This window comes from Tenrec ecaudatus, chromosome 4, assembly GCF_050624435.1.
Source record: "Tenrec ecaudatus isolate mTenEca1 chromosome 4, mTenEca1.hap1, whole genome shotgun sequence".
In the NCBI taxonomy this organism is placed as follows: Eukaryota; Metazoa; Chordata; class Mammalia; order Afrosoricida; family Tenrecidae; genus Tenrec; species Tenrec ecaudatus.
The window spans coordinates 67,421,543-67,446,312 of record NC_134533.1 but is presented as its reverse complement, the minus strand read 5'-3'; the positions used below and the strand labels follow the sequence as shown (position 1 = coordinate 67,446,312).

The 24,770-nt window shown below is 37.2% G+C and overlaps 1 protein-coding gene and 1 pseudogene across 1 annotated transcript; both read left to right on the top strand.

Annotated features, from left to right (window-relative positions):
* LOC142445893 (olfactory receptor 52A1-like) lies at positions 1 to 916 on the top strand (annotated as a pseudogene).
* Positions 917 to 19,049: 18,133 nt separating this feature from the next.
* LOC142446861 (olfactory receptor 51G2-like) lies at positions 19,050 to 19,994 on the top strand. The gene has a single exon (XM_075548596.1). The coding sequence runs from the start codon at positions 19,050 to 19,052 to the stop codon at positions 19,992 to 19,994; it is 945 nt and encodes a 314-aa protein (XP_075404711.1).
* Positions 19,995 to 24,770: the final 4,776 nt, after the last annotated feature.

Here is a 24,770-nt window from a genome sequence, read left to right as displayed (position 1 = left end):
ATGGCATCTTCCAACTTTTCTTATCTGGACCCCAGGACAGTGACTCTGATTGGCATCCCTGGACTAGAACACGTGCAGTTTTGGATTGGATTTCCCTTCTTTGCAGTGTGCCTGCTTGCTCTCCTGGGAAACATAATTTTACTGATCATCATTCCTGCAGAACGCAGCCTGCATCAGCCCATGTACATTTTCCTGGCAGTACTAGCTGCCACTGATGTAGGGCTTTGCTTAGCCATTGCTCCCAAGATGTTGGCCATCTTCTGGTTTGACTCTTGTTCCATGGTCTTTGGTGTCTGCTTAGCCCAACTCTTCTTCATCCATACCTTGCAGTGCATAGAATCTGGCATCTTGTTGGCCATGGCCTTGGACCACTATGTTGCCATCTGTGATCCATTGAGACACACGTCTGTTCTTACGCCTTCTGTCCTCACGTGGATGATGGTGGTGGTGGTGATCAGGGCAACAGTACTGGTTGGCCTGTTACCCACGCTCATCAAAAGACTGCATCTTTTCCATTCTACTGTTATAGCCCATTCTTACTGTGAGCACATGGCTGTTCGAATCAACAAAATCTGTGGCCTGTTCGTTGGTTTCACAATTCTGGGCTTTGACATGATTTTTATCATCATATCCTATATCCTGATTTTCCATGCTGTTTTTCTTCTAAACCAAAAGGAGGCTCGACTCAAAGCCTTTAACACGTGTGTGCCTCATATTTTTGTCTTTCTTGAGTTTTTTATCCTTGCTTTCTTCAAGCCACCGTTTTGGACATGTTGTCCCCTCTACCCACATTCTTTTATCTACCATCTACCTTCTTGTGCCACCGGCACTCAACCCACTTGTTTATGGAATAAAAAATAAAGTTATCTGCCAGCGGGTGGCACAGATTTTTCTTCTGAATAGTAAGTCTCCATAATCTGTCGAATATTTATTTCTGGGGAAGATGGTATTTACTTTCTAAAGATAAAGATTGGTTAGGTTTTGTGATTAGTACTAGAGCTACTCCTTTTCTAATCTCAATCCGAATGGCCTTTATTTCATAACTGTAATTAAGATGACAATAATTATTTAAATTAGAAAAGATACTATTTAAACTGAGATACATTTTAAGTTAACTGGGTGAGAGGGTTTCAAAAATTCATAGGAAAAATTTAACTATTTTTATCCCATGTGTCTTTGAACTGTTTTTTATCCTTATTTACTCCTTTATTAAAAATTTTCAAGTTGTTTATAATCCCTTAATATGATACTTGGGTTATAATTTGAAACGCTTTTCTCTAGAAATATGTGATTAAATAGCACTTTTGTTTGCAATAAGTATTTCATTCTTATTTACTTCATGATATACTTAATTTCTATTGTAATTCTTCTTTGACTCATGACTCTGAGATGTGAATTGACTAATATCAAAATTTTTGGAGTTTTTTATGTAAGCTTTCATAATTGAATTACAGACCAATTTGATTGTTATGGGAGCGCATGATCTTTGAAATGTTTTAAGAATAATCTTGTGGTTGGTATGAGTTGTAAGTTACACATTCTTAACAAATGTTTATTATGTAGTTCATTAGACACTTCTCATCTACATAAAACAAATTCATGTTCTTAATTTTCACCATGAGAAATAAGAAAAAGAAGAAACATACACAAAAATAAGTAGAGCAATGCAAATAATATGGAATTAGAATTAATTAAATATAAAACAAGGGGAGGTTTCAGATAATCTACTAAGATAAGAACAAATAAAAATTATTAATAAATAAATATGAAACCTCACATTCCTTATGTAAGGAAAGGAAGAAAGGGCATCACTGATTACACTAAATATTAAAACTATAATAAAATATTAAAAATTCTTAAAGTTATTTAAATTATGGTAATTTTTAAAAGAAATTCTTGAGTGAAACAAATAACAGAAGAGCCACCCTAAAATAAATAAGTGGAAATAAAAACAAAACTCAAAATGACACAAACTTTATTTGTGAGTTTTATCATCACTTAAAAAACAAATGAAAGCAGTCTCAAAACTATTTTAGGAAAGCACAGAGGACAAAGTAGCTCCAAGTCCAGTTTCTGAGTCACTATAACTCCAATTCCAAAAGCTGATAACAACATTATAAAACCCATACATTTTAAGATCAGACACAGTGAAAATAGACACAGACAAATACATAACACTATCAAAAATGGCACATAAATAAATAAGTAAACTGCAGTAACTAATAATCAAGCACAGTGCACACCCAAGTGAAAAATAATCTCAGCAAACACCATTGTACACATAAAACATTAACAATAAATGTGAGAATGGCACATGACCGAACAGTATTTTACTATATTGTGCGTAGTCTCTGTGTACAACTAACTAAAGGACATCTAACAATAATATACTAAAGTTATATTAAACAAATAAAGTAGAAATATCATATATTTTATTTCAAAATTGTTCTGAAGATAATTATAAGATCCATGACAGTTTTAATGAAATTCAAGAGAGACTCTACTAAAGCACTATTGATGTAATTACCTAATCTGTTGTCAATTTGAGACTTAAAAGAGTGAAGGGGTAGAGTTTAGCCTGTCAATCAGGTCATAGCTTGATAATATCATTTGGAGTCATTAAGGAGATAAATACCTCCTTGGAGGCAGGACACACACTCACTCTCTGCAAGACATTCTTGTTGAGAAGACACATGGAGCAACATGAGGGCCCTGGGGCTGAAGAAGAAACATGGAGACCCCGCCTGTGCTGAGATGCTTCCACTGCCACTGGATCCACAAGACTTTCCACCAACTGACCTGTGATTATCCTGCATTCAGCATCATTGCATGTGATGCATGAGTCTGAAGAGGAATGTATATATTGGTATCAGATATATTGGGTAACATTGGACTTATGGATTTGATCTGAACTGGGCTGGGATGTTTTCGCAATATTCAATTGCTCTTGTATATAAATCTCTTTCTTATACACTTATTTGAGTGCCTCTGGATTTGTATCTCTAGTAAACCTAGACTAACACATTATATGGTGAAATAATGAATAATGCATTTCCATAATAGAAAAAGCCATTAGAGGATTCTATTTGCATCAAAACTATGAGATATTTCATTTGAGATCTTAGCTGGTGCCATGAGGCAAAATAACTAAGTAAAATATATACTGGTAAATATGCATCCATAAGTGTTAGAGTCTGCCATTATGTGCTCACTTATAAAAGATATTTCATACCATACATTCTTAGCACCCTACCCTTCCCTTTTTATGTTTACCATTTCTTTGCCTCAAATACTTTCTTTTTAATTGTGAAAAAGCTAACTACTATCGTTGACACTGCTCCCTTAAGTAATTGTAGTACGTTTCTTTGTCTGCTCTAATGTTTTATGCCTTCAAATAGTGACTGAAATTCTCTTTCTTTTTAGGAATATTTTAATCTCCACTATTTTATAACACAGTATTTTAACATTATGATTAATCTCTAATCACGTTTCTGTAGCCTATTAGTTTCCTTTACTTCCTTTTTTGTAGGTTTTATGATTTTGATTATATGCTTAAAATATAGTATAAAATTATAGATTACTGTGAAGATATCTTTTTCCTAAGAGGGTTAAATCTTTAGTGGGTAGAAAGAGAATCCAAGAATCATGTTGCTCATATCAAGAACTTCTCAGTTCCTATTTTCCATTGGATTTCTTGGGTATTTCCCTGAACTTGCACTGTTTAAAAGTCAGGCAAATACTTGGAGAGAAAAGTTACAAAGATTTCGGAGCTCACTTCTCTGTGGTTTTCATCTCTATAGAACTTTTACCTTGATGGTTTTCATCACTTTTCAACCCTTCATTCTAACTTTCTGTTCTCAGTAATAAACGCAAAGTGCCGTTGTAGATTAACTCTAGTTCCCACACTTATAATTGGAACCCCCCTGAGGAAGTGCTGGTGGCCGGGGAAGATGAGGAATGCAGCTCGTCTTGGTCTTCTTCATTATCTGAAGAATTAATCTATCTTGATTCCTCTCCATACATTTTCTTCTTTTTTGTAAATTGGTCCAAGTTTATCATATTTTCAATTGAACATTTATGGTCATGTCAATTTCTTATCTTTGTTAGAAAATAATGTCTTACTCTTATAGCTGGGAATATTTACTAAAATTGCATACTTTGTGGTAGTGGATATCAACATTTATTATTAAGCATCATAGAACACATTGCAATTCCAAAGACTTCTGTGAATTGTAATTTTGTTTGCTTGAAGAACAAATGATTTAAGTGGATCAGAACTCTGGTGACATGAAGTGTTCCCCTTAGGAGACACTTTACATTCACTCCATCTTTATAATCTATTTTTCCTGTGCATCTGTGGATAGGGCATAGCCTAAATTATATCAATTTTATCACAGCTTAATTTAATCACGTCCATATACATTCAATGTAAAATAGGCTCCAGGATTTTTATCTAACCATGATTGAACCCTCATAGTCTCACAGTACAAGTTTTATCTTGGTTCATCTGCACACCTCAAAGTTAGCATAGTTCTTTACCTTCAAAAGACTGGGTGAACCTGGCATCTCTACTCCTAATGAAGCCCATTGTTTTACAACTGCCCCCAAGTTTCTGACCTAAGCACCATTATATTATGCTTTCTTTCTTTCAGAATGTTAATCAAGAATATCAAGTAATGAGGATGTGAAAATAGATCTATGTGCATATATTTGTAGTTTTTGTTTATTAAGGTAGCAGATAGACACTGGGTCCCCACTCAAGTACTCCCTCAATGCAAGAATGCTTGGTTCTATTAAACTGGCATTCCATGATGCTCACCTTCCTTACACAATCGCTGAAGACAAACCGGGTGCATAAGCAACTGTGGTGAAGAAAGCTGATGGTGCCGGCTATCAAAAGATACAGCATCTGGGGTCTTAAAGTCTTGAAGGTAGACAAGCAGCCACCTAGCTCAGAAGCAACAAAGCCCACATGGAAGAAGCACACCAGCCTGTGCGAACATGAATTGTTGAAGGGATCAGGTATCATGCATATCAGAACAAAAAATCATATCATTGTGAATGAGGGGGAGTGTAGGGTGGAGAACCAAAACCCATCTGTAGGCAACTGTACATCCCCTTATGGAAGGGTCGCAGGGAGGAGATGAGCCAGTCAGGGTGCAGTAAAGCAACGATGAAACATACAACTTTCCTCTAGTTCCTTAATGCTCCTCCCAGCCCTCAGCCCCCTCCCCCACCACTATCATGATCCCAAATCCACCTTACAAATCTGGCTAGACCAGAGGATGTACACTGGTACAGATAGGAACTGGAAACACAGGGAATCCAGGACAGATGAACCCTTCCGGACTAGTGGTGAGAATGGATACTAGGAGGGTGGAGGGAGGTTGGCATGGAAAGGGGGAACTGATTACAAGGATCTACATATAACCTCCTCCCTGGGGGATGGACAACAGAAAAATGGGTGAAGGGAGACATCAGACAGTGCAAGATATGGCAAAATAATAATTTATAAATTATCAAGGGTTCATGAGGGAGAGGGTAGCAGGGAGGAAGGAGGGGGGGAATAAGGAGTTGATGCCAGGGGCTTAAGTGGAGAGCAAATGTTTTGAAACTGATGAGGGCAATGAATGTGCAAATGTTATTTACACAAGTGATGTATTTATGGATTGTGACAAGAGTTGTATGATCCCCTAATAAAATGATTAAAAATAATATCAAGTAACATATATATAATAGCCTGTTTGAGCAGAAAAAGGAATATCATTATTGTAATTAGTGATTGTTAGGTTTGAAAAAACTTCGCAGAAGATGTTATTAGGCTCCACAAAGAATTAAATTGTCCAAGTCTTTGTCCTCAATGATTAAAATTATCATTGAGTTACTAAACAAAACACTTACTTAAATGCTAAAAACTGGTCCAGTTCTAATTAGTGATCTAAGGGTATTTATGTTTTATAAATCATAATTAAGCAATACAATACTATGAGAGGTATGAGTTGATGGTAATGATAAGAAGCATAAATTATACTGATCATTATATTACAAACACCTCAGAAGTCAAGTCAGTAGCAAAATAAAAAAACAAATGTATCCCACTATGCTACCCTTAATCATCTCTGTTAAAGACGGATTGACATGATGTTTAAAACAAAGTAATTTAAAAGTTTGAAGGGTCTCCTTTATAAGTAACAACCTGATCTTAATTTCTGAGTTGGTGAGCCCTGCTGGCCAAGTGACTATTTATTGGGCTGCTCAATCTATAGTGTGCTCAATCTATAGCCGTTCTGTGGGAGACATATGTGGCTGTCTACCCAGATTCAGAGACCTGTAACTTAGGGTTTCTATGAGTCAGCATTGGCATGAGGACAGTGAGTTTGGTTTTTGGTACAGTTTAAAACGACTAGGTAAAGAATCTATAATATCAATTAAAACTCCATTTCAATAGCATCTGACCCCTTTTGCTATAAAACGATTTGTATATTAGTCTGTTTAATCAGAAGAGAAAAAACCCCCAGCAATTTGAGCATGAAAAATGTTTAATATTAAGAACTGATGACTAAAATTAAGATTATTAATAAACTTGTAAGATGGAAAAGGAGCTCTATAAATACAGGAATTACAGATTTAAGGACTAGTCACTGAATGCAAAACTGAGAGAGAAATGGAAGGAATTTCTTCATTCAGAGTGAAATCATAAAAGACAGAGAAATCCTTATGATGCTACTCCAGTGGCACTTCTTGGAAATCCATTCCCTGGAACACATCAGAAAACCTCGCTGGAGTGTGCCGCAACGCAGTCACTCACTCCCTTCCAAACAATTGTAAAGGATGCTTTCTGGGGAAAGTTGCTGGCTTCTGGGTGATATTTTTTCCCGTGAACTGCAGATGTACAGCACTGGCTAAGCTTCAAGCATGGCAGGAGACTTATATTGGAGACTTGGGAACAAAAAAAATATCCAATAGTTGGGAGTCTGTAAAATGAGTATATGGAGATTGGGAGATTTTACATTTGCTTTCTGTTTCTCTCTACTGCCATGTTTAGCACTGTGTGTGTTTCACAAAGAAGGCACAAAGAGTGAATTTGGAGGTGAGACATAATTGATTATTAACCAATTCAGTATGTATAACAAATGATAAAATAGTATGTATAAGAAAAACACAGCATGGAAATAAGGTGCTGCCAGATATTATCTTCAGTGCAAATGATATTCACAGCTGTCCTCATATTACATAGATACAGAGAGTTCTCTTTTTGGTGCTCCGGGTGACATCTTATGTACAATAGCAAGACAGGGTAGGTGTGGCATTAGCACAGAAGAGCCAATACCCCTTGCTAGATTCCATGAATATTATCAATCAGAACCCTACAAGGAGCGACAAGATCAATCTCTAGTGGTCCAACTCAGGGAAACAAACATATGGCTTTCAATAAATTATGGTAGCCATACTTCCCATCTTGCAATCATAGTCAAAATGCAATTACCCATGAAGTGTTAGAAAAACAAAATTTTGGAATTTGGTAATGAATGAAAATGAGAATTTTAAGATGCCTATCATAGGTGGGCTTGGCTGTGTCAGGATTCTCAGTAGTTTGGCAGTTGGGGTCTAGCAATTCCCCATCTCGTAGCCTAACTTAATATAATAAATGCCATGTTGAGATGTTGTGAGAAGCCAGGCCAGATGTTGTAAGGAGCTCAGGATGGAGTGCATTCCTTGCTCAGATCACACACCTTATGGAATTAAAAGAAAACTTCTTTGGGGGTGTGTCCTCTTTCCAACATAATCACTGTGGAAAGATTGCTTCATTTTGTTGGGTCTCGATCCTGCATCTGGTTTGTCCAATTCCACGTTTGAAATTTGGGCCATATTGCCTGCTGATTAGGACACTATCAGCATCCTGCCTTCGGACCCACTGATTGTGGGTTCATTTGCTTCCATAGCCTTAAGCTTGCTGACCTTGGATTTACTTGCCTCTGCAGCCTCTGGTTTTCCTGCAGATGCTGGTTCATTAGACCTTGAAGCTCGACAAGTCAGGAAAAGCCTCCAGCTTAGCTTCTACTTCAAAGACATGATTCCAGGCTGGGCTTACTTGCTTCTACAACTACTTGAGACATTTCCTTAATATAAATCTATCTATCTATCTATCTATCTATCTATCTATCTATCTATCTATCTATCTATCTATCTACCTATCCATCATCTATCTATCTGTCAATTATTTATTTACTTACCAGGAGTAGTCCTGGTGGCATAATGTTTATGTGTTGTGCTAACAGCTAGGCCAGCACTCAGAAACCACCAGCAGTCCAGTGAGAGAAAGATGCGGTTTTCTACTCCTGTAGAGAGTTACATTCTCAGAAACCTACAGGGGCAGCTCTACCTTGTCCTATTGGGTCAATATAAGTCAGAATTGACTTGATGGCAGTGAGTTTTGGAACACATATATCACTAGTTTTTGTTCTCTAGTTAGCCTACCATATTGCCTACTAGTAAATACCTGTTGGTAGAATTATGGACATCAAAGAAGAATTTTGGTTTGAAAGAAATGAAGCACATTAAAGAAAAAGTATTATCCTAGAGACAATGTGCTATAATATGAACAGTAACAGTGCTTCTGGTAAGGCTGTAAAAGATAACAATGAACCTGTGATTGAACAATGAAGAAGGGCAATGCTTTCATGCCCTGGCAAGGATCTTGTTGCAGTTGTTTATAAATGTTTGGTGGAAAGTAGAATGCATAAGTGATGAACTTAAATATCTGGCTGAAGAGATTTCTTGGAAAGACCTTAAATGGATGCATTTCCCTGACCACTTACAGAAAAATCCTAAAGCAAAGCTATGGAGTAAATGAATGGGGCAAAGCAAAAAATAAAAAAAAGTAATAAGCGGGAAATTCTTGTTGCACAAAGGACGCATATCCTAGATTGTTCACTAAGCTTGTGCCTGCACAGTCTTTAAAAAAAATCATTTTATTGGGGCTCATAAAACTCTTTTCACAATCCTCGCATACATCTGTTGTGTAAAGCACACTTATACATTCGTTGTCCTCATCATTCTCCAAACTCGCTTTCCGCTTGGGTTCTTGAGATCAACTCCTCATTTTCCTTTCCCCCCTCCTCTTCCCTTCCTGCTCTCCCCTCCCTCACGAGCCCTTGATAATTTATAAAGTATTATTTTATCTTATCTTACACTGCCTGGCATCTCCCTTCACCCACTTTTCTGTTGCGTATCCCTCAGGGAGGAGGTTATATGTAGATCCTTGTGATCAGTTCCCTCTTTCTACCCACCCTTCTGGGCTCTTAAAGGCTTGAAGGCAAACAAGTGGCCCATCTAGCTTGGAAGCAACAAAGCCCACATGGAAGAAGTACACAAGCCTGTGTGATCAGGAGGTGTTGAAGGGACCAGGTAGCAGACACCAAAGAACAAAAACCATCATTGTGTGATCACCTTCCCCACATAAACGCTGAAGACGAATGTGTGCATAAGTAAGTGTGGTGAAGAAGGCGAATGGTGCCTAGAGATCTAGCATATGGAGTCTTAAGGGCTTGAAAGCAAACAAGAGGCCATGTAGCCCAGAAGCAACAAAACCCACATGGAAGCAGCACACCAACATGTGTGATCATGAAGGGCCGATCAAGCTCCAAAGGGGGGGGGTCAAGCACCAAAGGGGGGATCATATAATTGTGAATGAGGGGAGCACATGATGGGGACCCAATACCCGTCTGTAGACAACTGGACATCCCTTGCAGAGGGGTAGTGGGTAAGAGATGAGCCACTCCGGGTTCAGTGTAGCAATAATGAAACTCACAACCTTCCTCTGATTCTTAAACACAATCTTTTCTTAAATGACTGATGGATCAAATCAACTACTATGCCAGAGAATCAGTCAACTTAAACACAAGTTTTGATAGTTTTATGTCAAGTTGACTGGGTCAGGATTCTCAGCAATCCCCTATGATGGGATCTAATAAAATGTAATCTACTCCATTATGAGTTCTGCTATTAGCAGTCAATGAATTGAAAGAATATTTGCATTGGCACCTGGGTTGTCTCCAATATTTGTGGATGCTGGGGAAAATCTTGATTACTTTTTGATGGGTTTAGATCCTGCATCTGATCTCCAGTTCTTTGTACATAAGCCAGTGAGCAGTCTGTTGCCTGTCATTTGACCTGCTGACTTCAGATCCATTCCTTTCTGCAGTCATAAGCCCACTCTCATCTGTGAAGTTTAGTTTGTCAGCCCTTGCAACTAGCTACATTTGCCAAGGGAAGCTTGCTGTCTGACATCTGACCAATGACCTTGGAATGTGTCCCTTCCTCCTACTGTTTGAAAGAAAAATCTAGGTTTGTCTTAGAAAAAGTAAAGAGAGTTGAAGACTAGGCATTTTAGGTTTGTCTTAGAAAAAGTAAGAGAGTTGAAGATGAGGCATTTATTGCATTAGAGAATATGTACGAACCCTTTTAATGGAAGGATGCTGTGTGTTTTAGTTCTCCTACCTGGCTTGCAGCATTCAGTATTCGGCCAGATTAGACTGGACACAGGAGCATAAGTAGACCAGACACTTGCCACCTTAAGCTGAACCCAAGAGCAGAGAAGACCTTGGCAGAAGATTCAAATCTGAGGACCTAGCAGCCTCATGCACGCCATCATCCATTAATCAGTGAAACTACCCCACCCGGAAGCCTTTACCAAAGTCTCCCACCTTGAATAACCATTGTGTTCCCCCAATTAAGGTAACCAGGCTGCTAGACTCCGTTCTCACAGTTTTCTACCACGTTTCATGAACAAACATAATATTCCTTCTGCCTCAAATCAAACTCAATTTCACCGAGTAAACTCTGACTCATACCAATCTTACCGGGCAGGGCAGAACTGCATTTGTGGGCTTCGGAGACTGCAAACCTTTCAGGGAGTAGAAGGTCTCACCTGTCCCCTGGGGAGTGGATGGTTGTCTCAATGCTCTTGTCTTCCACGGAGCAGTCCAGTGCCTAATCCATTGTACCGCAGTACTCCTCCCTTTCTGCCCATGCTTCCTGGGAAACCTCTCCTTTCCTTTGTTCTGTGAGATGTCACCTGCATGTTCTTAGGCTAGTCCATGTAATCCATTTGAAGATGTTTCTCTGTCCAATATGACTTTTTTCATGGTTTGCCTTGTAAGGCACTTCTCTGTTTAATAAATCTTTTTGCTTGCATAGTAATATTGACTCAGAATTGGGTTATTTTTTTTTCTAGACAGTGAAAGAATCTGCAGTTGGAAACTTGCTCAGGTAGCAGGAGGACAAGATATCAATTTTGTAAGTTTTCCTAACCTACAATAGTGTGGTTCTGAGACTATGATGAATTAACTGGCTGCTGATTATGCTTTTTTAAAATGAAGTTCCTTTGTTTCCCATCCTTTATAATTTGGCCTTGTGGTTGTAAATTCTTAGATACTATTTTATGGCTTCATGCTGACAGTCTCTTTCATTCAGATGACGTATTTTGTCTTTGTTCTGCCTTAGACTTAAAAAAGAGGTCCATATAAGCTATATTTGAATTCAGGGTCTCTTTTTCCCCTCAACCAATAAGTAGGGTCTGAGGTGCTTGAAGTAACAGAATCACTAAGAACATGCCCAGCATTATCCAATCAGACCTCGGGTTCCTCTTCCAGAAAACTGGTTACAAACCCATAATTCTTTTAAAATTCCCCAATGTTCTCTGCTGAGATGCTTACAAGGCTATTTTTTCCTGGAAGGTGACTTCAGGAAACCCACTTCTAAGGGAAGCTAAAGCTTGAGTGGATCATCCTAATTGCATGAACCCAATCATATAAATTTACAAAGAATTAAAATGTGTTGGTTATTTAGTAAAATGAATCTCCGGGAGAAGCTACTTCCAAAAGAAACAATACTGTCTTTGCTTTGTTCCGTACATTACGTTGATATCTTAACAAAATATCTGAAAGATGAGAGTCCTCAAAAAGCATTTTTACTAAGATTCCAGTTCATATATATAGGAGCCTATTCCAAACAAGACATGTTTAAACATGATCATAAATTTATTGTTTCTTCTTTTTCCCACAGGATTTCAAAAATACCTCATTTATTTTAGTCATGTGTATACATGATGCCAATTTCCAATGAAACTAGAAAGCACTGTTAAATACTTCCTAGATCAATACCTACACAAAGACAGACAAACAGAAACACCTCAGTAGTGCTTTCCTGAAAAAAGTCCCACCAGCATGCTCCCTAGTAATGAGAATGTCAAGGTTTAGTCTCAAATAGTTTGGGCATGTTATTAGGGAAGACTAATTTCTTGACAAGGGCAATATACATAGTAAAATTTTTGAAAAACAGTAAAAGTGCCCTCGCTGCCATCATGTCAATTCTTATCCATGATAAGGTAGAAAAGCCCCTATGGGTTTCTGAAATGCCCCTGTGGATATTGTGGGAGTAGAAAACTTCACATTTCTCCCAGCGTGCAGCCAGTGGTTTCAAACTGCTGACCTGTGGTTAGCAGTCCAATATGCCGCCAGGGCTCCTGACTCGTAAAGCAAATGGGTCAGTGAAAAAGATACCACCTTCAAGGGACTCAAACATAGCAAGAATTGTGAGGATGGCGCAGGACTGCTCTGTGTTTTGTTCTACTGTACATGGCATTGAAAGTGACTCCAGGGTGCTTAAACACAAATAAAAACAACGCTGGAGTTGGAACAGGTCTGGTAATCCCAATATTTCATATCAGTGAGAGTCCTTTATGGAGTGGCAGAAAAGCAACCAATAAAAACAAAATCAGGTGAAGCAAAACCTCCTACACACAGAGACAAAGCCATTTAGAAGAAGAAGTGTTGTTTACAGTAAATAAACTCCATAGCAATAGGCACATAAAATTAACTATGAAATATACAAGCATATATTTGAAGTAGCAAAGATGACACATTTACGAAGACTTCCAACTTTATATGATTCTCTTCATGGGTAAAAATACACCATTCTTGATGATTTTCATACAGTTTGCACATCATATCATCACACATTAACAAGGTTATCCCCCCCACAAAAAACCCCAGGTCAAGCTCATTGCCATCAAGTCAATGTTGACTCGTGGGAACCCTATAAGGACAGGGTGGAATTGACCCTGTGGGTTTTCAACACAGCAACTCTTTATGGGAATACAAAGCTCTGTCATTCTCCCTCAGAGAAATGGGCGACTTCAAGTAGCTAACGTGATGGTTAGGAGCCAACAAGTTACGTCATGAAATTATTGTCTCTTCTTTTTCCCACAGGATTTCAAAGTTGTTCTTATCAGGCAGATTAGATGCAGGGTCATTAGTCTAGTGCTTATTATTTTAAGGAGTAACACTAGTAAAGTTCATCACATAAAATGCTTTAGATATTTTAGTTTGTTGGCTTTGGTTTAAATGGATTGGGACAGTAGAAAGGGAGATGATTAGATAAAATAGAAGGAGGAAAATGTGTCACTTCTCTTCTATACAAGGGAATTATATTTTTTCCAAACAATGATAAATTGTAAAATATTTTCATTAAAATATTTGATATGAACTTGACTTGGCAGTTCTGGGCTTGAGGTAGAGCCTGCTCAGCCCAAAGATTAGCCATTGACAGGGCTCCTCTAAGAGAGTGTTGCGTGTCTTCAAATGTTTCATACCACATCCTTCCACTCCTTTTAAGTGTATGGAATCGGTTTCACTCTGTTAATTAAATGTGATTCTTTCTGAATCAAGATTGAGAATATGCTTATTTTAAAACATATTTTAGCATCTATTTTCAATCGGTTTAGTTTGACACCATAAATTCTATAATTGAGAACAGATAGGATGACCACATGTACATAAGCATGAAGGATATGAATGCAAAGTGCCATGTACACTGTGGCCAAACCTATGGGTGGTGAATGAAAAAAATGCAGATATGTAGAAAGCTAACATGATACATACATGGCAAGAGTTACCAGTGTTGAGAGCTCTGATTTGAACCATTGGAAGGGAATTAAAAGTCAGCATGATGAATCTGAATGTGAGATGATAATGGCTCTCACATTAAAAAGTGAGAGACATGCCACACAAGGCATTGATAATATTGACTTTAATACTAGCAAAGGACACAGCAATGACCATGTATTCATAATAAATATGAAGGATGATTTAGAATTGACAGAAGGACAGTCTTGTGATAAGCAGAACAGAGGGAGTTAAATGGCTAAGAGTCTCAAGAGGATGAGCAATAGTATAATTAAGAAGACCTTGCTTCTTAGTTAGTGAAGAGGTTTATAGATAGCCACACAGTGATCCAGGGCATAACCAGAAGCACAACCAACTCCACTGCAATACATAAGTAGATGAAGACCATCTGGATGAAATAGCCCCAGAAGGTTACCTCTTTTGCTTTGAACCCGAAGATGCCGAGCATCATGGGGATGGTGAATGTGGACAGTCCTAGATCTAACAGTGACAATTGGCCAAGAAGAAGGACAAAGGCAGATGGAGTTTATCTCAGTCTAAAATGAAAAAGTATGCAGTTCTTACCAAGGACAGCTACCAGACACAAGGCATGGGAATGGAAACCAATCCAGATATGTACATTTTCCCTCCCAGGGAAACCCAGAATGGGGATGAAATATCATGGTATTCAGTAGGGATGTCCTACTGGGATTTTTACCATAAACCAAGTGCCTCTTATTCATTTCAGGGTCTCAACCTTCCTCGTAGGAAAATGTTTTATTCTATTTAAATAAGACAGAAGTGACTGGAACTTTTATCATATTCCACCCAATTCATTGTATTATTAAGACCCGAAATCACACAAAAATTTAGGTGAAATGGATCCATGTGATTTTAATGAAGCTTGTCATATCTATTCTATGACATTCAACATTTTAGCTTAGTTTAGCAAAGAGTGATTTTTCACTGCTTATGTGTCTGTTTCTTTACTATGATTTATTCTAAGAGATGACTTAGAGAAGTTCCTTTCTTTATGAAATTTCAAATTCAGTAGTGGAGACAGTTATATGAATCAGTTAATTAGTTAATGATGCAATTTCCAAAGCCATTCATTGACTACTTTGTGCACACAAATACATTCCTGAAAATAGTAAAGTCTTATTGTATAGATATTTATTTATGACTACATGATTCATTGACAAAGAGGCAGGAACACCTTGGAAACATGATTGCAGTCCATGATTCTTCATATGATTCTACATATACCATGTATCTAGGCAGAAAAGAAACCAAAAATTGCAACCAATAAAAGGTTTTAGAAACTATTTTGGATCCATGAGGGCCACTCACTATTCAAGCTCCAAGCATATTTATCTTCTCATAGGCATTTTCCTATCTTTTCTTTTTCACTGATGCTACAATCAGAGATTTACTCTGTTTTCCTGTTCTATGTTAAGAATACACAGTCCCTGTCCCCCAAATAACTAGTTGACATTCAAATATTTCAAGACATAGCATAAGATCAAGAACCAATGGTACTGAAGGAAGAAGTCCAAGCCACACAGAAGGCATTAACTAACAACAAGGCTCCAGGACGTGATGAAATACCAGTTGTAGTGTTTCAACAGCTGATGACAAAAAGAAGATGAAGTCCTCACTTCTCTGTGCCAGGAAATTTGGAAGACAGCAACTTGACCAACTGAATGACAGACATCTATAGATGTACTAATTCCCACCCCCTCAAAAAATGATCCAACGGAATGCTCAAGTTTTTAAACAATATTAATGATATCATATGAAAGTAAAATTTTCCAGAAGATCATTTAATAAGAGTTGTATCAGTACACTGAGAGGGAGCTGTCAGAAATACAGGCCAGATTCAGAAGAGGATGTAGAATAAGAACTTTCATTACTAAAGCTGAAAGCAGAGGATACCAGGAAGAGGTTTACTTGGTTTTTATTGCCAATTCGAAGGCATTCAACTGTGTGGATCACAACAAATTATGAAAAAACTTGAGAAGAATGAGAATTCCAGAACACTGGTTGGTGGATTAAGTGTATGAAGGGACATCTCAGAAGAGAGGACTATGCCCCTTGTTATGAACGATAGAATAATGGAAATCCTTTGGATAACTTGTACTCTGGCATTGTAGGTCAACAAGAGTCAGAATCAGTTCAAATATAATAAGTTAATTGTAATTTCAGAGTTTTATTAATGATCAGTTTACTTTTTTCAACTATTTTACATTTCCACTTTTGTGTGTTATGCTAAGCCATATTGTTTGGGGGTAAAATCTGTTAAGTTGTATTTAGGAATGCATTTTGTCTTTCAATTCCATCAAATTTGCTGTATGGAAATGTAGCAGAGGCGCTTAGGAAGCATGGCAAACAACAAGGTAGCACAGACAGGGTTACAAACATGTTCTTGTGAGTGCCATGGGGCCCCTGGTCTCTGAGGACTGGAAGAAGACTTATTAACTTGTCCTTTGTGCTCTGAGAACTGGAATGATAACTCATGGCAAGAGGAACTATTCAATGAAGTGAGTAAGACCTGGGAAATCTAAAGTGGGGCATCAGGAAGAAACACAGGGACCTTGTGAGACAGAAAGTTTTATTAGGAGTAAAAATTTTCAGGAGTCAAGGGCTGCTGAGTTCATTCTAGATTATAACAATATTTATATTTCACACATTTATAACAATAGGTTAATAAATAGTTTAGAAAATATAAAAAATATTTATAGCTTATTTGCTCTCTAGTACCGTCGAAGTAGAGACTTTCCGACAGATTTGTTTAAAATCCCTTGGACTTTTATGGCAGGGGATGTGCTCTTTGTTCATGAAGAAGATGAATAAACAGAAAATAATTCATTTGAGATGTCATCTGAAAACTTTCAGAGATTTTTTTTCCAATTCCACGCATCAGTGATTTTAATTTTACCTTAACTAAAGCTTAATGGTCAAAACCCTACTTCATAAAAACTTAAGACTTTCAAGGGCAAAAACTAGTACTAAAGAACTCTTTACTCCTCCCTTCAGACATAGTGAGAGAACCCACATGAATGCATTTGAAATTATAAGGTTAGATGCAATAGTAGTTACCGTATCAAAACAAAAAAAATCTTACAAGAAAATGGTTGTGGATTCAGAGGCAATGCAGATATTAAGTGACATCTATGAAACACTACTGTGATCAACTCTGCATGGCTAACATGGTTTTCAGATTCATGTTGTCGTTAGATGGGATAGAGTAAGTTGCAACCCATGCAGTTTCTATGCATGACAGAAAGGAGCACTGCCCGGTTATGCACCACCCTCACAGTTGTTCCTCTGCTAGAGCCCTTTGGTACAGCCACCGTGTCAGTTCATCTCCTTGAAGGCCCTCTTCTTCTTCTTTAAAAAAAATCATTTTATTGGGGGCTCATACAACTCTTATCACCATCCATACATACATCAATTGTGTCAAGCATATTTGTATATTCGTTGCTCTCATCATTCTCAAAATCTTTGCTCTCCACTTGAGCCCTTGTATCAGCTCATGTTAATACTTCACATTTTACACTTGGCTCTGTTTTCATGTTTGTTTTTAACTGTTAGTATGACCAAAGAGAAAAGCAATGATATCGATCTCATTCTGACAAAGTCAAATGAATCCCATCCTTTCCCACACAGATCTGTATTTAGACAAATGAAAGAAGAACGGAGGTCATGACTGAGCATCACAAGGTCAGAAAACCAAAAAGTATGAGTCAGATACAGTGGAAGGAATAGAAATATCATAATGATCACTATATGAACAAGTATCACTATATGAACACAAACAGTCATAAAGAATTTCTTTGATTTTATATCTTTCATCTCCTGGAAAGATTTTTAAAGGTACTAAAACTTCCAAAAAGAAATCTGTTACTTTAGGGCTTATCTAGATGAATCTTGAGGAGATTAAAGAAGTTTTGAGTCAAAGTACAGTTAAAATATGGTAGTTACCATTTTATTAATTTACAATTCTCAAGTCATCTGCCTTTGGATTGTCAATTCTCCTTTTATTAGTATTTTGGTGAACCCGGATGCTTTGCAAGCCAAGGACAAATAGAGTTTGAGGAGGTAATGCCTCTGTGCTCAGAAATGTTTTTCTTAATTATAGAAAACATACTGTAGTCTACTGGGAGGCTTATTATTTTCTCACTTTATCCAAGTACAAGACACTTAGTGACAATATCAGGAAGAGTAAATAGATTTATTCTGGTACATAGATTTTTTCTGTTTTGTTTATTTGACCTTTTCTTTTTAATTATGTGCTTCTGCTATAGCATACTGGTACATACATTTATCAGTTTACAATTACATTATGTAGAACAGCTTTATGAAAATCAGCAATAAGATTTTAAAATTTTTAAATAGAAGTTAGAGTCAATTAAACTTTCCATAAAGCATATTTATGCATATATATATTTAATTTCATGACATTCTTTCAAAATTCTTAAAGTAATTCTTTACATTAATTCTATCTTAAGCTGCATCACACACAAACACAAAGTAATTTAATAGAAATGCCAGGTGAAGACCAAATTGAAAAATGTGATCATCATGACCGGGCATGTGAAATCCATTGTATATACGAGACATGTTAGTAAGTACTTGTCTGCATTCTACTAAGGTGCATTGCATGATGTTATAGCATTATTGAAGAAACAATGAACGCAAGCAGATAAAATGATTTTTTAATAAATCACTGTGGGTGTCATGAAGAAGGAAAAAGGACTAAAGGAAGAACAGTCATCCTGGCCAAGATAGCAAAAGATCGTCTAGTAAGAGCTATGAGATGGTCTTCCTGGGTTGTGTCTTGAGAGGTGATTACCACCTTTTTAGAAAAGGTACTATGATCTACATGTAAGAGATAGCAATCAGGGTCTTGGTGGGTGTTAAATGAATCTTTTATTGACTAGAAACTTTTAGTAGTAAAGTAGCGATGGATTTAGATAAGCACTTCAAAGGTTTATTTGTTTTACATTGTTTTGTTTTTTCTGACACAAGGTCCATGTTTTTTTTTCCTTCCTTATAGTAGTATCATCTTGGGATGGAATTATGCTTCAACTAGTCAACTCAATGGCAACCTCAAACTCCAGCAACTCCCTGTCCTCCACATTCTATCTCACAGGCATCCCTGGCTATGAGGAATTTCATCACTGGATTTCCATCCCATTCTGTCTTCTCTACTGCGTTGGAATAATGGGTAACTGTACCATCCTGCATATTGTCCGGACAGACCCAAGGCTCCACGAGCCCATGTACTATTTCCTTGCTATGCTTTCTCTTACTGACATGGGCATGTCCATGCCCACCATGATATCACTCTTCAGAGTGTTGTGGTCCATTTCCAGAGAAATCCAATTTGATGTCTGTGTTGTTCAAATGTTCTTCATCCACACCTTCTCCTTCACTGAATCATCTGTGCTCTTGGCCATGGCCCTTGATCGGTATGTCGCCATTTGCTACCCTCTGAGATATGCCACCATCCTAACCCCAAGACTCATCACCAAGATTGGAGTTGCAGCCCTGCTCAGAAGTGCTTTTGCCATGATTCCACTTCTCGTCCGACTCGCTTACTTTCCCTTCTGCCGCTCCCACATCCTTTCTCATTCCTATTGTCTACACCAGGACATGATCCGCCTTGCCTGCGCTGACATCAGGTTTAATGTTATATATGGGCTGGTGCTGATCACTGTACTGTGGGGCATGGACTCCTTGGGTATCTTTGTGTCATATGTTTTCATCCTTCGCTCAGTGTTGAGCATTGCATCCCGTGAGGGCAGGCTGAAAGCCCTCAACACCTGTGCCTCTCACATCTGTGCTGTGCTCATTCTTTACGTCCCCATGATTGGACTGTCTATTGTCCATCGTTTTGCCAAACACTCTTCTCCCCTCATTCACATATTCATGGCTCACATCTACTTATTAATTCCACCTGTGCTCAACCCAATCATCTATAGTGTGAAAACCAAGCAGATCCGCCAGGGAATTTTCCGTCTTCTTCTCCCCTCAAAACATTAGTTCTACTATGGTGTAGCCAAATCCTAAAAACAAGCCATTTCAGTAATGTAAACTCAATATAATTTATCTGTTATGGTGATTTATAGAGTATGTTTGTCTAAGCGTTTCAACTGAAGACTACTTAAAGACTAGAAATAGAAGCAAAAGGAAAGGACCATAAAGGAGAGAATTTAAGTTTGCTACGCTTCAAAACCTGACTTCGTATTGTACATCATAAAACTTTCTCGGTCAGTTTGCTGAAGTTTGATCATCATTTCCATCCACCCTTTCTCATTTGTAATAATAACTAATATTCAAGATCACTTCATCCATGATGTTTTCACCTGAATATATCAAACATATTTATTTAATTTCTAATGTGTTATAATATTTATCATAGAATCTTATATCTTTATTGTTATCCACATTTTGTGATTTTACATTTTTTGGCTTACTCTTTCTTAAAGTTGAGGGGAAAAAATCTTATCATGTTAAAATAGTGCATTAGGTGTTAAAGTAAATATTTATTCTGAATCTTGAAGGTATATCATATTAAAATCATAAAACTCTCTATATATCCAGACTCTGTCTATGACTGTTTCATTGTTACAGAAATAGAAAAGGCCAATATCAGCATTCAGTTTTTCTCTTTGTTACTTTTTTAACCTAAACAATATGAATATTATAGAAAGCTACTAAATGGGAATTTTTGAAAACTCTCAGATATTGTGCAGGTAGAAAAGGCAGCCTTTGGATTAGATACATAGTAATAATAATTCAAGATATTAAGGTGATGTGATTTATTAAGTTATAGCTACATATACAAGTATGAGAGTATCAAGGATATCTATGTCTTTAATTCTATAAACAGAACTTTATTCAATAAAAGGCTTGCTTTCCATATATATCTATTTCTGAAATTTATCTTTTCTCAGTATCCAATTTCAATAAGTAAGGAGAAAGAATATCACCCATATGCACATTTTTCTTAATTTTTAACCACAAAATCCCCTTATTCTGTTAAAACAGCTATCTTTTTGTCTATGCACAAGCTCTGCATGAGTCCAATTGATTGTGCTGGAATTGTAACTCTTCATGATTGTGATAGTTAAAGTTTATTGTCCCAACCTGTCCAATGAACACATGTGGGATTAATTGAAGGGCGGAGAGAGAAATGGCTCGTTGAGCCTTGCCTTTCTTGTCTATTGTTCTCTGATGGTTGGACCAGTGTTGGCTACCTTAGCTAGTTCTCTGCCTCAGCTGGAAAAGTCCACTTCCTGTGAGACATCCCTGAGGAGAGGCCACATGGACCTACCCTGATGCAGCTCTGGGTGCTGGAAAAGCTGTGTGGAGACCCCTTGCCAGCACTGAGATGCTTACACGCTCACTGATTCGGCTTTCCTCCTGAATTAGGCATCATTACGCATGTTTTGTGAGATTGTGGAGGATTTTGTAGATTAGTGTCAGACATATGGACTGATGTTGGACATATGGGCTTGGACAGCACAAGGTTGGGGTACTTTCTTAATGTACACTTAACCTTGATATAAAACTCACTCTTTTGAAAATATAAGTGTCTATGAATTTGTTTCTCTAGTCTACTCAGACTAACACAACCATGTTATCCAAAATTTCTTATGATTCCTAGCAAGATCATTTTCCATAGTCAGTTAAATATTGGACATTTTTCCCTGGTAATCTCTTCTTTTAGTGAAGATCCCTTTCCCATAAATAATGATGTACTTATTCCATGTCCTCTACTTAATCTAGCTTGAATTTCCTCCTCTTCCTTGACAGTGTGCTGCTACAATCATTTAAAAACCCCAAATCTCATAAAAATTTTGCTTTCTAGTTTTTAGTAATGTCTAAAAAACCAGGTACATATACACAGATTTCTATCTGAAGGAAATTACAAGATTAAGAGGGCTAGAAAGCCCAAGTCCTAGATTAGTCACCAAATTATTCTTGACTCTTGTAGTTGGAAAGACTGGTGAATTGAAATCAACAGGTCAAATGGTTGGCTTCTAGTTCACTGGCTGATGAATCCCAAATACACAGGTAAGCGAGCAGGCTGTTAGCTCACAGTCTCCTGCCAGTATCAAACAGAGAGGTTAGATGATAACAAACTTGGTCGGATGATATGTATAGAATATGTAGAATGCAGGAACTTGAGCACTCAAACTGCCAGAATTTCAATATATAAATTTGTAGAAGTCACAATATTTAAACGAATGAAATCAGCAATAAATAAACAGGACAAAATATTGTTCAACCCACACATACAAAAACAAAACAAATAAATATTAAAATATTGAAAGCACTAAATTCATAAATATGGATAATTACACCGAGTATAATGGGTTAAACACACCCATCAATAGGCAGAGATCGGCAAAATGGATAAGAAACATGACCTAACAGCATGCAGGCTACAAGGACATGGCTTAGATAAAAAGATGAAAATAAGGCAAAAACCAAAGGGTAAAAGTATATATATCAAGCACATGGTAATAAAAAGAGCATGAGTGGTGATACTACTTTCTGATAAAATAGACTTCAAAGAAAAAACTTACATGAGAAACAGGGAATGATTAAAAAATCATTTTATTAGGGGCTCTTACAGCTTTTTTCACAATCCATACATGCATCTATTATGTCAAGCACATTTGTACATATGTTGTGGTTAATATTTTAAAAACATTTTCATTCTACTTCGACCATTTGTATCAGTTCCTCATTTTTCCCTCCCACCCCTTCCTCCCTCATAAACCCTCTATAATTTATGAATTATTATATTTTTTCATGTCTTTCACTGACCACTGTCTTCCTTGACCCACTTCTTTGTTGTCCATCCACCTGTGTGGTGGTGATGGTTGTAGTTATATCTCGATCATTGCGATTGGCTCTCCCTTTCTTCCCCCACCTTCCCCCTACCCTCCTGGTATGGCTCTACCAGGAAGAACATATTAATGATTAAAGGTAAATCTATGAGTTGGGCTTCTGTCTACATGTTCAGCTGTTTAAAATCACCAACAACTCAGAGGAACAATGTTGAAACTTTCTACTGCCTTAAACAATTGCAGTCTCAGAAACCAACAGAGGAAGTTCTACCTTGTACTAGAGGCTCACTATGAGTCAAACTTGACTTGATGGCAGTGATTTCAGTGTTTGGACACACCCAATGGAACATATCTTAAATATATAAATTAAACTTTAGCTGATCTGAAAAGAGAAATAGAGAACTTTGCAATAAGTGTCAGAGACATCAATGTACCTATTTTGATGGAGGACAAAACATCTAGAAAAAATCTTCAAAGAAATAAAAGAACGAAACAATACAGTCAGTCAATTTAGCCTGGTAGCCATATTCAGAGCAATTCATCCAACAACAGCACAAAATAGTTTTCCAGTGTACAAAGGCCATTTTACTGAATAGCTTCTCAGGAGCATTCTACCAAGCATTCAGGGAAGAACTGACACCAATCCTACACAAACTGTTCCAGAACATAGAAAAAGACAGAAAGCCCCAAACTCTTTCTATGAAGGTAGTATAACTCTGATACCTAAAGCAGGCAAAGATACCACAAAAATTGAGAACTACAGACCAATATCCTTATTGAACATTCATGCAAAAATCATTTACAAATTACTGGTCAATAGAATAAAAAAGCATAATAAAAACAATTCACTGTAACCAAATGGGTTTCATAACAGGGATGCAAGAATGGTTCAACTTACAAAATACCATCAGCATTATTCACCACATTGGTAGGAAAAATGATAAGAACCACACGATAATATCAATAGATGCGGAAAAAGCATCTGACAATATCCAGCACTCGTTACTGTTTAAGACCCTTAAGAAGATAGGAATATAAGGAAAATTCCTCAATATTATACAAGCCATATATGAAAAACCAATAGCCAATGTAGTAGTTAATGGAGAAAAGATTAAAACAATTCCACTGAAAAAGGGCACCAGACAAGGATGCCCCTTGTCCCCACTCCTATTTAACATTTACTGGAGGTCCTAGCTAAAAACATAAGACAAAGGAAAGATATTAAAGTAATTAATCTGGGGAAGGAAGAGGCAAAATTATTATTCACAGATGATATGATTCTATACATCGAAGATTTCCTAAACTCCACCAGTGGAGTGTTGGAAGCAATAGAGGAATATGGCAGCTTGACAGGATACAAAATCAACAAACAGAAGTCTATTGGACTGCTCTACACATAAAACAAGGTTACAGAACACACAATTAAAAGGTAGCACCCTTTACAATAGCCAAGCACAAATTGAAATACCTAGGTATATACCTGACTAAAAAACTGAAAGATTTATATGAGAAAAATTATAAAACACTACTACAAGAAATCAAAAGTCACCTGAACAAATGGAAGAACATCCCATGCTCATGGATTGGTAGACTCAATATAGTAAAGATGTCAGTTCTGCCCAAGGCACTATATAAGTTCAATGCTATCCCAATATCAATACCAGCATACTTCTTGAAGGAATTGTAAAAACTGATTACTAACTTTATATGGAGAGGGAAGAAGTCCAGAATTTAGCAGATAACTCTTCAAGAAGGACAATGTGGGAGGGCTTGATCTACCTGACTTTAACATGTATTGTACGGACACAGTAGTCAAAACACTGTGGTATTGGTATAATGACAGATATTCAGATCAGTGGAAAAGAGCTGAAGACCCAGAAATAAAAACATCAGCATACAGGCAACTGATCTTTGATAAAGGGCCCAAAATGTTAAATGGGAAGCAGGTGTCATCTTC

Bases quoted from the DNA above. Each gene is read 5' to 3' on its own strand.
- LOC142446861 (XM_075548596.1), top strand. From the start codon at position 19,050: ATGGCAACCTCAAACTCCAGCAACTCCCTGTCCTCCACATTCTATCTC.